Source organism: Ictalurus furcatus, chromosome 3, assembly GCF_023375685.1.
Source record: "Ictalurus furcatus strain D&B chromosome 3, Billie_1.0, whole genome shotgun sequence".
Taxonomy (NCBI): Eukaryota; Metazoa; Chordata; class Actinopteri; order Siluriformes; family Ictaluridae; genus Ictalurus; species Ictalurus furcatus.
In genome coordinates, this window is record NC_071257.1 from 13,083,949 (window position 1) to 13,099,502 (window position 15,554).

Below are 15,554 nucleotides of genomic sequence, written 5' to 3' on the forward strand. Positions count from 1 at the left end.
TCTTTCATTTTATGCCTCTCAGAGGGCCTCTGTTGCTGGGTCTTAATGTCACTACAGCAATGAAAATGACGAATGACTAATAGTATCCTAGTCTGAGCTAAAAGAAAATGCACATGTTGGACAGTGGTGGAACAATTATGCAGATGATTAGTGTCACAAACTTGAGTTTCTGGACTACAAAGAATAAGCATTTGTATTCAGATAAGATTAGATTTATCTGCTGCTAGACATTATTTTGTTCATCTTTACACTGGAGCATCCATTTTAAGTCATGGACATAGGTTTCTCAAAATGTTCTGCTTACCTACTGCCTCTTCTGCCACACTGCCACTTTTTCAGTGTTCAATTATTTCTTAGTCTTAAGAGCCACAGAATTACAGAACTATAGCATCTTCCTTCTGTTTTAGTCCTTGAGTCCTTTGATTCCAATTCACTGCTAATTGGATTGGGTTTATTCTAATGACTCATCTTTAATGCTGTTACCACGTCTATGGTTGTCAAATTGTGTCCATTAAAATCTCTGGTGAAATGTGCAGGCCTCCCAAAGCATCTCAATGTCCGGTCTTCCTCCCTAGTTGGACAGGAGCATGATGATGCTATATCAACAGTTGATTTTTTATTTTTTTTTCCCAGGCTGAATTTAAACAGGCATGTTCAACTCTGCCCTCAGTGTTGTGGTTGTCTCTGGTGGAGCCAGGATGCACTGTGACAGGATGCAGCGGCCCATGAGTGGCCTCACCATCTTCTGTATGCCTTTCTGCCTGAACAGAATTTGCCCCACATGGCAAGCAACGCCTTTCACTGCTGATTGGAACACTACGATAGCTTCCTCCCTAACAAGATCTACAATCCCAAATGAATGGAGTGATAAACACTAGAGCCCCTAGTACACAGACTTTGCCAGAGCCATATCTCCCTGCAGATATAACCTGGTTTCCCACTGAAGCTAAGCAGGGTTGAGCCTGACCAGTACCTGGATGGAGACCTCCTGGGGAAAACTAAGGTTGCTGCTGGAAGTGGTATTAGTGAGGCCAGCAGGGGGTGCTCACCCTGTGGTCTGTGTGGGGTCTAATGCCCCAGTATAGTGACAGGGACACTATACTGTAAAACAGCACCGTCTTTCAGATGAGACGTTAAACCGAGGTCCTGACTCTCTGAGGTCATTAAAAATCCCAGGACACTTATCATAAAAGAGTAGGGGTGTAACCCCCGCTGTCCTGGTGAAATTCCCCCATTGGCCTTTCTCTATTATGGCCCTTAATAATCTCCATCTCTGAATTGGCTACATCACTCTTCTCTCCTCTCCACTAATAGCTGGAGTGTGGTGGGTGTTCTGGCGCACTATGGCTGCCATCGCATCATCCAGGTGGATGCTACACGCTATTGGTTGTTGAGGAGATTTCCTCCCCGCTCCCCAATACTATGTAAAGTGCTTTAAGTGTCTACAAAAGTGCTATATAAATGTAACTGTAACTAACTAACTGCCTAGAATAGGCCTTTTTACCAAAATTTAGTGACTGGGTAAGGAGGGCATTAGGCAAAGAAGGCCAAGGATAAATCTCAACATGATGCTACCATCGCACTGCTTCATTGTGGGAATGGTCTACTTGGAGTATTGAGCAGTGCTGGGTTTCCACCAAATGTTGTGCTCCAGATCAGAGAACCAGACCAGACAATCACCTCCTCATGATTGTGCAATTTAAAAAATAAATAATGTATGTATTAGTGTTTCAAAGCTTGGAATTTTTAAAAAAATACATAAATCCTGACTGATACTTTTGCAGAATATTGTCCCTGACTTTGATAGCTCCTTGGTCTTCAGGATGATGTTTGTTTAGGCATGTTCTCTAACAAATTCAAGAGCTTTCCAGGAACACAGGTACACTTGTGCAAGGTACTTTATATTAGAATATTGTGTTTGCTGATGTACTTCTAGGGGTACGTTTGCCTCGCACCTCCGGGGTTGGGGGCTCAAATCCTGCCTCTGGCCTGGGGGTTTCCTCTGGGTTCTCTGGGTTTTCTCCACCAGTTCAAAGACATGCGTTGTAGGCAGATTGGCATTTCCAAATTGTCCATAGTGTGTGAATGGGTTGAGTTGGCACCACATCCAGGGTGTCCCCTGCCTTGTGCCCCGAGTTCCCTGGGATAGGCTCCAGGTTCCCCACGACCATGTGTAGGATAAGTGTCATGGAAAATGGATGGATGTTCTTTTGGTTTTCTTAGCATCATATAATTAAGTCGACTACACTGCAGTTTGTTATTTGGGCACGACTAGAAAAACAATATATCCATGCTTCAATTATTAACATGCAAAGAATTCAAGTATATGGTTAAAATTAATCTGCCTCCATCTCCAGTAATCATCCTACAAGTAAACCACTGTATCGGAATTGGAAAACTTTATTTATTATTCCTGTCCATTTGAAATATATTGCTCCATTTGCCTATGAATGTGTGTATGTGAGTTCGATTGTGTATATTATATTCATTGAATTCATTATGGTCTTCTCAGTATCTTTTTAATACAGTGAAATGCCTGTCTTTGGTTGCTTATATAACTTTTTTATGTAACTTTTATTCACAAAGCCTAGTTGAGATATGTTATTGAGCTTATTACAAAAATGTATTTGTATTCGTGCAAGCCCAACAATACGTGTTTGCACACACTTAGACACAGCAGAGCACACAAAACGGAATTTGGCATTAGATTTGTTTACACTCGCACTACCACACTTCTTTCACACATCCTGTTTCTTTAGGTTTGTGTTTTTGCACTGTAATAAAAATCACTTCTGTTGGACTTCCCCCAAATGAAAACTGATTACAGGAGCCAGGTCCTAGATTCATCACTCTTGTATGTTCTCTCTAGTTTTAGCAGTCTTTCACGTGATGACTCTACTATGTGGCACAGAGGTCATCTTTAATCGATATGTGTATCTGGCTGGGGGGATTCGCACCATCAAATGAATTAAACTCTGCATATGTATGTGAAAGCAACCTTAGTCATTAAGGAAATAAAATGTCCTGAAAACCACCTTCTTCTTGGTGAGATATTGTAGTGGCAGTCGTTCTCAAAGTGAGGGCCCTGTAATTTATTTATTTATTTATTAATAATTTATTTATTTGTTAGTAATTTATTTATTTATTAGTAATTTATTTATTTATTATTTATTACATTATTATATTTATTTAGTTATAGTTATTTGGCAGTTTGACTGACCCCTGAATTTAATTGTTTTCATCCAAATCTTAATAAATCAAACACAATTTCAGGCACTATTAATAATCTCAACTTGGACCTAATGTGTTCTGTTGCCAGTAATTTCAGGAATAAAATAATTATCAAATTATTATTATAAATATTTAAATAATGAGCCTAATATTTGAATAGTTTGGAGGGGGTCAGTGAAATTTATTTTACAGTTTTACTGGCTGCATTGCCATTATACCAAGACTTCTATCACTGGGTAACATCTTCCACATGGTTATACGTCCTTTCACAATACAACGTCTGGTCAGAATTCACCACTTGGTACTAATTTTTGACACTTTTCGATTCTGGTTTGTGGTTTGCTTCCCTTTGAATCCATTCCCGTTTTTTTTTTTAAAAAAAGGCCTCCGAAGTGTGAATAGTTCGGTTGGATTAACTTTATCAATTCCCTGCGCTTAATGGAAAACCCCTGTGAGTGGACTTTGAAGTGTCATAGGCGCTTTCCAATGAAAACAGGCTCTGAACGTCTCTCCATCTCTCTTGAGACAAAGAGATCCACACTCTGCTGCTTTTCTTGTCTCTCCTCTCAAACCGGTACTAAAACCACAAGGTATTCAGGTTCAGATCTGACCATGACTAAACAACAGTGGCCTTGTGGAAAGTCTTATTTTTTTGGAATGTGATTTTGTCGAGATGTAATAGCTTTCAGATAATCCCACCCCTGTTAGAAGGATCCCAGGATAGTTACATAGTTCAATATTGCAATATAGACCTTTGTGCATTGAAGTGGAAAATGTTCTGGTAGCATTGCTCTTGTAACGAAAAAACAAACTTGTTTGTGTATAAGTAATCATACTAATTATATTATAATTATAATCATCTAATTAATCATAAGAAAGGTTTGTTTGCGAATCAAAAATCTTTTAAAGGATCAACAGTCCTCTCTTAAGTCACTGACTGATTGAGGAGGCTGTCTTTAATGCATACAGTAACACACACATGCACACATGTAAAGCCAAGTCCCTCTTTCTAGCACGACATGTCGCAGACCTTGCTGAGGACGGCACTGGACGGTGTGGTGCAGGAGTGTGTGAGCTTCGTGGGAGTGGACATCAACATCTGCTCCGAGACGTTGATGAGGTACATACCAAATAGTTTCCAGCAGCAGTCACAACATGGCAACTTCACACTCGCCTCCCCACTACTGCGTACTGCTCTGTTTAGTCTGACACCCCACTCAGGCCAAGCCAGACTGTAGTTATGCACACCTACACACACACACTTTAATTCATTTTTTGGTCGCATAATTGTTTTCTGTTTTTCACATACAATCTCTGTTTCCAATGAAGCAGTTTAGTATTTTTAAACTATACAGATTCCCACAGTGATTTATTATTATTATTATTATTATTATTATTATTATTTATTTATTTATTTTTAAATTCATATTTAGTATTCACTCATACATACATGCTAATTGTACATGCATGAAAACGGTACATTTTGTTCTGTACACATGATCGCCACAAACTTGTGAATGTATAAACTTTTATAATGCTGTAATGGTCAAATGAGCAAACACACACACAGGCACTACTGTTTATTGTGCCTTTTTACTCAGTTACTCTTGGGAATAAGTTCAGAGCTAATAGCAAAATGTTTACTTTTCTTTGAACTGCAGCTTATATTAATACAAATCCAGACCGGAATGCCAGTCAAGCTCCCATTTCTGTATGCATCTCTGTCTTAACCCTTAATGTTTTCTGTGCTCACGACAAACACACAGACAGTACACCAGAAAATGCGGGCTAAATGCTCGGTGCTTTTTACTGAAATTGGTCAAACTCATTATATTGGATTTGAAAACTGTATCGTGTCATCTAGGGCCAGTAGTGGTCAATTGTGAGGCAGGCAGAGATCAGGTCATTTGTTTACCTGACTTTAAATGAGCTCTTAGCTCCAGACTCGCACACACTCTGCACATTCACAGCTCGAATGTAATACAGGCCTTATTTATAAGTGATGACATACTATGTTTACATAGCTGCTTTTGGAAGGAGCTGCCACTTTAAATTCCCCACACTGTCACCAAAACTTTAGAAGCCTGCCTGTTAGAAATAAAAAGGTCACAAAGATTATTAAGATCTTAGGAAAAGATCTTAGGGAACCTTTCGGTAACTGCTCTGGAAAATGTTCTCAATATTTGTACTAATATTTCACACGTGAATATGTAAGGATTTGATTAGTATGAAATAGAATTTCCATACCCTTGGGTGGACTTTCAAAGTGCAATGTTCACTCAGGATATATAGTATAAGGGAAGTATTGACATCTGTGGCGGTGACTAATTCTAAAAACAAGCTGGATTTCAAAGTTGCAGTTAGATGAGAAATGCATAAAATGGAAAGTCAGTGCCTACTAATTATTCCTGAATTTTCAAAGGTCCATTGAATGTTGAAAGCCACAGAAGAAGCAAAGGAAGTTTTTTTGTGTGTGTGTGTGTATTTTTGTAGACATGTTGCAGGTCTGAATGCAGGCCGGGCACGAAGCATAGTGGAGTGGAGGGAAAAGAACGGGCCTTTTTTCAACCGAGAGCAACTGAAGCTGGTCAAAGGCCTTGGCCCAAAGAGCTTCCAGCAATCTGCCGGTTTCATCCGCATCAACCCAGAGACCACACACAGGTACCAGTGCTAATGCTAATACATGATCTCTGACAAGGCTTTTCTGCACATCAGGGCTCTACAGTGTGACCATTTCACTCACATTTGTGACTGAAAAGTACTTTGTCCGACTGTGAATAAATATTTAGTCGTACCGGTGCGATTGACCTGTTCGGGGTTGTATAATACAATCGGAATAAAAACTACAGGAAGTCAAAATGTGACTGAGATATCACCAGAAAAGTTAACTCCAGTTTCCAATGAAATAATGTTTCATTACTATGGCTTGCATTTAATATCAATTTTACATTAAGCTTAGTAAGCTAGTAGCCTTTTTCCTAATATGGATCATTTTTTTGTTAGTCTACTTTTAATTAGGACTCTTTATTTTTTAAGATATTTAAAAATAAATATTTTATTCTGGTTATTTATCAATTAACCAACAGTATTTCTCATTGCTATTATTTTAACTCAATTAACTGTGACCATGAGCAGAGAGCTTATATTTAACTGTTTATGACAGACCTGATGATTAAAGTTTAAACAAAAAAAGATTGGTATCTGGATCGGTTTCGGTCGTAAAAATCCTGCTCAGTGCATCACTAATGAACACCATTAAACTAAAGCGCTTTGCATATGGTGGGTAAATGAACTCACCCAATCACATCCTATATGAGATTATTCAGAAATATACATAATATACACAGAGCGGTTCGAGAACTGGCTCCAGCCCAGAACCATGACACTGGAAAATGTCTAATAGTGCAGCTTTAAATATATTTAAGAGAAGCAGACTTCAAACACTTAACATTGAGTATTATTGTATTTGTTTACAATATGGAACAGGTTAACGGTTGTTTTTTTTGCATACAGTCTGTAAAATTAACTGAAAATATTAAATTTTGTTTATCAGAAGGTAAGTTAATGTGTCATGGCTCACACTATGTTCCTAAATTCTGTCATAATTGACAAGCTCAAGTTTTCTCATGCCTACTTGTGTATTATATTGTGGCACATCAATGTGCCTAAAAAAAGAAAACCCTAAACTTCAACCATGCTCCAAAATTTTTGACTGTGCTCCTAAATTTTTGTAATTAGGAGCACAAGTGCTCCTAAAAGAAATTATTACTGTAGAGCCCTTCACATCTTGATTTTAGCACACACATACAGTATCTCACAAAAGTGAGTACACCCCTCACATTTTTGTAAATATTTGATTATATCTTTTAATGTTACAACACTGAAGAAATGACACTTTGCTACAATGTAAAGTAGTGAGTGTATAGCTTGTATAACAGTGTAAATTTGCTGTCCCCTCAAAATAACTCAACACACAGTCATTAATGTCTAAACCGCTGGCAACAAAAGTGAGTACACCCCTAAGTGAAAATGTCCAAATAGCCATTTTCCCTCCCTGGTGTCATGTGACATGTCAGTGTTACAAGGTCTCAGGTGTGAATGGGGAGCAGGTGTGTTAAATTTGGTGTCCTTGCTCTCACACTCCCTCATACTGGTCACTGGAAATTTAACATTTCACCTCATGGCAAAGAACTCTCTGAGGATCTGAAAAAAAGAATTGTTGCTCTACATAAAGAAGGCCTAGGCTATAAGAAGATTGCCAAGACCCTGACACTGAGCTCTAGCACGGTGGCCAAGACCATACGGCGGTTTAACAGGACAGGTTCCACTCAGAACAGGCCTCGCCATGGTCGACCAAAGAAGTTGAGTGCACGTGCTCAGCGTCATATCCAGAGGCTGTCTTTGGGAAATAGATGTATGAGTGCTGCCAGCATTGCTGCAGAGGTTGAAGGGGTGGGGGGTCAGCCTGTCAGTGCTCAGACCATACGCCGCACACTGCATCAAATTGGTCTGCATGGCTGTCATCCCAGAAGGAAGCCTCTTCTAAAGATGATGCACAAGAAAGCCCACAAACAGTTTGCTGAAGACAAGCACACTAAGGACATGGATTACTGGAACCATGTCCTGTGGTCTGATGAGACCAAGATAAACTTATTTGGTTCAGATGGTGTCAAGCATGTGTGGAGGCAACCAGGTGAGGCGTACAAAGACAAGTGTGTCTTGCCTACAGTCAAGCATAGTGAGTGTCATGGTCTGGGGCTGCATGAGTGCTGCCTGCACTGGGGAGCTACAGTTCATTGAGGGAACCATGAATGCCAACATGTACTGTGACATACTGAAGCAGAGCATGATCCCCTCCCTTTGGAGACTGGGCCGCAGGGCAGTATTCCAGCATGATAACGACCACTGCCTTGCTAAAAAAGCTGAGGGTGAAGGTGATGGACTGGCCAAGCATGTCTCCAGACCTAAACCCTATTGAGCATCTGTGGAGCATCCTCAAACGGAAGGTGGAGGAGCACAAGGACTCTAACATCCACCAGCTCTGTGATGTCGTCATGGAGGAGTGGAAGAGGTCTCCAGCGGCAACCTGTGAAGCTCTGGTGAACTCGATGAGCAAGGGGGTTAAGGCAGTGCTGAAAAATAATGGTGGCCACACAAAATATTGACACTTTGGGCCCAATTTGGACATTTTCACTTAGGGGTGTACTCACTTGCCAGCGGTTTAGACATTATTGGCTATGTGTTGAGTTATTTTGAGGGGACAGCAAATTTACACTGTTACTCCTATGCTTCTGAGAAGGTTCACTACTGTGCCGAGTTTTATCCATTTGGAGAAAATGGCTCTCACTGTGGTTCTTTGGAGTCCCAGAGTCTTTGAAACAGCTTTGTAACCCTTCCCAGACTTTTGTATTACAGTCACCTTTTTCCTCATCATTTCTGGAATTTCTTTCAACTTTGACAAAGTGTGTTACTGGGTAAGACATTTTAACCAGCTTCATGCTGATGTAAAAGTTATATTTAAGTGTTGATTTGAATGAACAGGGGTTGCAGTAATCAGGCCTGGTTGAACCCCATTATGAGTGCAGTTACATAGATTTGGGGAATCAGTAACTATGGGGTGAAATTTCACACAGGCCCAGTTGGTATTGGATAACTTTTTTTTGCTTCAGTAAATAACATTTTCATTTAAAAACTGTATTTTGTGTTTACTCATGTTGCCTTTTATATGTTTTATATTAGATTCATTTTTAATTCCTGAAACAATTTAGCATGAGATGCACAAAAACAGAAGAAATCAGACAAATTCTTTTTTCTGTATAATACAGCACTGTATTATGATGCTGTTATAATTTAGAAGGTGAAATTCCAAAAGTATTGCTGTGTAGCAGTGGTAGGGGTGCAGTAGTTAGGGTTGGTTTACTTTAGGGTTACTTTATAAAAATAGTATATAGCAGTATTGTCTTGAGGTCAGTTAATATACTGACACAGTACATGGTTAAATCTATAACATTGACCAAACTGGCTGTTTTGAGAATGTAATCGTCAATGTTACTTATCATTATTGTTAGCCGGCTAGCTTGTCGCTAAGCTACTCGCTATTGTCTGTTGTTGCTGTACTGCATGTTCAGTCCAAAATATTGCATAAATATTTGACGTTCACTGTAGTGGAACAGAACCAATAGAACCAACCACCCAGGCTTGTAACTGTAAAACTGCAGTTAAACAAGCTTTTCATGAGCTTTACCTGCTCTGACAGGGCAAACAAAAGACAGTCTTTTGTGGAGGCATCCATGTTTTACAGTATTTGTTTGTTTATTTATTTATTTTCAAATATCTGGATGTGAGAAATGACGTTATTACAATTTGCACATTACCACCTACAAGGTGCCATGAATGCAGCATAAGTCTTAGACCTTTTATCAGGGTGTAATTATTTCCTTGTAAATTAATGATTTAATCAACAATCAAATCAGCATCTCTTTCTAAATGATGAGTGAACATTTTGTGAGTTAATATTAAGATCTTGTGCAGAAAACTGTTTTTACAGCCCTGTTGCAAATTCCCCACTAGTAATCTGTGTTCTGTTCTCCCTCATATAGCTTTGGCTCAGGTGAAAACTCAAGCTCTACAACTGCCGAGAAGTCAACAGCTAAGAAGAGCAAAGGCATCTGCAACAAACCTAATCCTCTGGACCAAACGTGCATCCATCCTGAGTCATACAGCCTTGCCATGAGGTGAGAGCCCAACTCCAGTTGAGAATCTGACATGCTGGTATGCTTGCACTGACACTCCTCTCGGTAAGAATGCACTGATAGCTTGGACCGTGTGTGTGTGTGTGTTAGAGAGTCTGTCTGCATAAATGGAGTAGTAGCATCTGGGCCAGTGTGTTTCTCACACTTGTGTGTGTTGTGTGTGTGAGGCCTGTTAGTGCTATTGCTACTCATATGAAAAGCATGTGCTGCTGGCTCTGTGGTTGTGAATGGGAGCTGTGCCTGCAGCTGTGCTAGTCCAGTCTGTTTAGACTGCTCCAGTTTGACACTCATGATGGCTGATGCCAGGAGACATGCCAGCGCAGAAGCTCCTGTAGGCGGATGTATGACAGCTGCAAGTCAAAATGAATGTTCCTGTGTGAGAGGAAATATATCTAATTTGGCATTCTGGGTCGTAGTTAGTGTAATGGTTTGATCCCACATCCAGTGTAGGAGATTTCTTCCTTAGCTTACTATTTTACTAACGTGTGTGTGGGGACATTATAGGTGAGCACAATTTGGAGGCAGCATACTGGTAGCAAATATTCATGCCATCGGATAAATTTGACTACAAAAATTTCACATTTACGCCATTTTGATTAATCCATAAACTGACCAAAGAGCCATTTTTTTAGGCTTAGACTGCCATGTCTGAAAATCAGTATAGTTTCTGTGCTTGTCCAGCAGGGCCTGGCCAAATCTGTCATCAGAGGCATCTGTGGGGGTTAGAGGTCTAATAAAGCCACTTAGGGGCATGGAGAGGGGGAATAATCACCCTGTCATATCCTCCTGCCTCACTCTCGTTCTGTTTGTTTTCCTTTCTCTCCGTTCGGCTTCATTTCCTACTAAACCAGGCAGAAAAGCCTCCCTAGCTGACTGCTGTATTATTGACAGACTCTATCGTTACCAAATGCTGTGCTAATGGATGTTCTTCTAGACTCCAGTTGTCACTGTGAGCCTAGGCCTATTTTTCTTGGAAAAACAGGGTTTGATTAAACATGGCCACCAGCAGTGCTGAGTTAGTAATGTACTCCCCAGCTAATGTAGCAGACCTAAAGCGGAGTTTTCAGGGAGTATGGCAGGAATTTGCATTATTGTTAATAAAGTGTGCCGAATGGTCTCCGTCTGAGCTGGAACGAAATGACTAATGATGCGAGCAGGTCATCTGAACAATGGCTTTATAATGACAATGACAAGCTTGACGTATTCCCAACAATCTACAGCCCATTACTGCATTGGACTCATCAGTCTTTTCTTCTATTCTGCACTCTTTTTCATGCCTGTTTTTAGATATAAATCATCCCTGGGAATGTTTGGCGGATGTGACATCATGGCAGATTAGTGAGGACGAGCAAAAAAGGTTTGAAGACAGACACGTGCACTGTGCCTGGGCAGGCACCGTGCGCCCACTGTCTTCTCACTCTGGGAGTGACTGTTGCATGATGGCCACTCTGAATAGCATGGGCCAGCAAGCAGTAATGGTGGATCGTGTTGCTCTAATGTGATGAACCTGATACTCTTACCCCTACCACTGGGAACCACCCCCACATCACGTGCACACACAAACTGACCCTTGATGGATTTCCAAAGGAAAAAACTAGACACGTGTACCAAAGACGATTACACACCTATCGAAACATCCCCCTGAGAGATGTAGCCAACATGAAAGTGCAAAGCAGCATATAAGTTGGTGTTTAGTATATGAGCTGACTTTGCTTCAGCATCTTTTGGGCATAGTAAATGTTTTGGCAGACTAGCCTAGCCAATAATACTCAAACTGGAACAGAATTAGTAGTCTTGGTTGTGAGATAATGAAAGATAAATTATATGGGGGAAAAAATATTTTTGTTCCAAAAAACAAGGGTTATACAGTTGTCCAAAAAACAACTGTATAAATACCGAGTGTGTAAATTGGCATTGAACATGTTGCTCACAGCTGTGAGTGCTTACAGCTTGGCTGTCTAAAGTGCCTATGAAATGACTCAAGCTATGATTTGATTCTGCTTGTTGACGTATTTCCTTTTGAAACAGGAAGTCAGGGAGGGAGCATGTAGCTCTCTCTCTCTTTCTCTATCTCTCGCTCTCTGTCTGTCTGTCTGGCTGTCTGTATTTCTCTCTCTAAATTATCAGCATGCTAACTGTGTATCTCAGTGAATTAGACCATGATTTACATTTGAGCTGAGATCGAGAGATTTCGAAGGGGGAATGAGCCTTGACCCACACACAAATAAACTCCACCTATTTTTTGGCACTCAAGGGATGATTTGGATAGAGAATAATGTGCAGGAAGCTGCACAACCAAAACTAAAACGACCCATGTTTGATGCTAATTAGCAGCTACTGTAGAGCGATACCTGCAGTTTACATGGATATGCGTTCCAAAAAGCATTTGATGGGACACGAATTAGATGATGGCATCATCAAAATGTTTTGCTGTTTTTCCCAGAAATGTTAAACACTCAAATTTAAATAAGAATATCTACAAAACACATTTGTCACTTTTTAAAATCTATGCCAGCTTATTTCTGTCTACAACACCAGGAGATTTGTACAAAAACCACCATTTTTGATTTCATAGGCACTTTAAAGTTGTTGTTTTTTTAGCCGCAATTTATACAGTTCTTACAGAATGTGTGCTGTCGAGTATTTGCCTACAGAACGCCATCTTAGAAGAGTAAATGGGAGCGAATGCAAACTTCCGATGTCTGAGTCTGGAGAGCCTCGCTTTCAAGGCCCACCGCATGGCCTGTGTATTTGGAGCAGAGCTGCTTTTCATTAGGCCCATGGCGAAGCAGCATCGTGCTCCGCTCGCTCCTCTAAACACAAACACACCAGGGGAAACCCGAGCCTGTGGCCTGATGGGACGCCACCTCCCACACCCGCAAAACGTCTCTTCATAAATCAGCCAGAGTGCAGCACTGCAGCTCTCCTCTCTGCCAGCACGGCTGGGCTCCTGCGGCCCCCTGAGCTCTGGGGAGACGGCTACAGAGACACAGCGGCTCTGATGAACAACACAGAGGTGGGGTGACTGTGTTGGGGAGGATGTTTGTAGCTGAAAGCGGGCATGCGGTTGATTTACAGAGATGGTAAATGGAGCCCAGGAGTATAACATGATCTCTAACTCTCTGCTGATCCTCTTGGGCCAAATTTGATCCTACTATCAACTCTCAACTGAGTTTGGTTGAAAGAGCCTGTTCTGATCTGAGTTCAGTGGCAGATCCAGCTGCAGATATACTGTATGCAACACCTCCCATGTGACCCAGTGCAGTGATACTGAAGTACAGACATAACCACATAGAGGCTGCTTAAGCTGGGAGACACATTGGAATTCGTCAACTATGTGTGCATGTGGGTGTTTCTGTATTCCCAGCACTTCATAACTCAGAGCCAAACTCACATGGAAAGGCATGGGTTATTTTTTTGTTTTACTAAACCCAGGGCAACTTCTGAACTGTTAATGATTGCATAGTAAGGATTCTCATAAGAATTTATTATATATTATATCATATATAATATAATATAATAATTTATTATATAATATTTGTTATATATATATATATATATATATATATATATATATATATATATATATATAAAAATCTCAAGGGGTTGAACAAAAATATCATATGACACGTTTAGGAATTGCAACCATTTTTATACACAGTTCCCTTATTTCAGAGGCTGAAATGTAATTGGGGCAAATTAACATATTCATAAATTAAATGTTCTTTTTTAATATTTTGTCGAGAATCCTTTGCAGGCACTGACTGCTTGAAGTCTGGAACCCATGGACATCACCAAACGCTGGGTTTCATCCTTTGTGATGCTTTTTTTTTTGTTTGTGGGTCTTTCTACCTTAAGTTTTGTCTTCAGCAAGTGAAATGCATGCTCGATCAGGTTGAGATCAGTTGAGTGACTTGACCATTGCAGAATATTCCACTTGTTTGCTTTAAAAAAACTCCTTTCGCAGTATGTTTTTGGTCATTATCCATCTGTAAAGTGAAGCGCCGTCCAATTAATTTGGCTGAATTTCACTGAATTTGGCTGAATCTGAGCAGACAGTATATTCCTATACACTATCTTCTGTCACATCATCAATAAACACTAGTGGCCCAGTGCCACTGGAAGCCATGCATGCCCATACCATCACACTTCCTCCTCTGTTTTACAGATGATGTGGTATGCTTCGGATCATGAACCGTTCCAAGCCTTCTCCATACTTTTTTCTTCCCATCATTCTGGTACAGGTTGATCTTAGTTTCATCTGTCCAAAAAATATGCTTTTCCAGAACTGGGCTGGCTTTTTTTTTGTTTTTTTAGATTTTTTTTTGGCAAAGTCTAATCTGGCTTTTCTACTCTTGAGACTTATGAATGGTTTGCACCTTGTGGTGAACCCTCTGTATTTGCTCTCGTGAAGTCTTCTGTTTATGGTAGACTTGGATAATTATATGCCTGCCTCCTGGAGAGTGTTCTTTACTTGGCTGGATGTTGTGAAGGGTTTTTTCTTTACCATGTAAAGGATCCTATGATCATCCACCACTGTTGTCTTCAGGCCTTTTTGTGTTGCAGAGCTCACCAGTGTGGTGTTCTTTTTTTTTTTTCTTTTTTTTTCCCTCAGAATGTACCAAACTGTTGATTTGCCCACTCCTAATGTTCCTGTGATCTCTCTGATGGATTTTTAATATTTTTTTTGCAAACTAAGGATGGCCTGTTTCTCTTGCATTGAGAGCTTCTTTGACCGCATGTTGTGTGTTCAGAGCAACAGCTTCCAAATGCGAATGCTACAGCTGGAATCAACTCTAGACCTTTTACCTGCTTAATTGATGAAGAAATAACAAAGGAATAGCCCACACCTGTCCATGAAACAGCTTTTGAGTCGAATGGCCAATTACTTTTGGTCCCTTGAAAAAGAGGGTGCTACATATTAAAGAGCTGTAATTCCTAAACCTTTCCTCCAATGTGGATGTGAATACATTTAAATTAAAGGTGAGAGACTGCAATTTAAGCCCATATTCATTATTTAACTGTAACTTGAATATGTTTTGGTAAACAGGCAAAATAACAAAACTTGTGTCAGTGTCCAAATATATATGGACCTATGTGTATATATACATATTAGTTCAGTCCTCTCTGGTACCACTATTATCACCTTTGGCTAAATATGCAGTTGTGACCTGCACAAATCAGGTTATATAAACTAAATACTGATGAAGAACCCCAAAATGTCCTATTTGCCTGGAAACACTGTGTACTCTTAAGCTAGCTCTATATATATATATATATATATATATATATATATATATATATATATATATATATATATATATATATATATATATATATACACACACGGGGGTGGCTGTGGCTCAGGGTAGAGCGGGTCGTCCACTAATCGTAGGGTTGGCGGTTCGATTCCCGGCCCGCATGACTCCACGTGCCGAAGTGTCCTTGGGCAAGACACTGAACCCCAAGTTGCTCCTGATGGCAACTTAGCGCCTTGCATGGCAGCTCTGCTACCATTTGGTGTGAGTGTGTGTGAATGGGTGAATGAGACACAGTGCAAAGCGCACTGGA

The 15,554-nt window shown here is 40.2% G+C and overlaps 1 protein-coding gene across 1 annotated transcript in view; it reads left to right on the top strand.

Moving 5' to 3' along the window:
- The window catches only part of srbd1 (S1 RNA binding domain 1), a 73,504-nt gene that overhangs the window by 49,524 nt on the left and 8,426 nt on the right, over positions 1–15,554 (top strand). Inside the window, exons 16-18 of the mRNA XM_053620828.1 lie at positions 4,245–4,351; positions 5,725–5,892; positions 9,831–9,965. Coding sequence (XP_053476803.1) covers positions 4,245–4,351; positions 5,725–5,892; positions 9,831–9,965 — 410 coding nt within the window. The remainder of the gene's footprint in view (positions 1–4,244; positions 4,352–5,724; positions 5,893–9,830; positions 9,966–15,554) is intronic.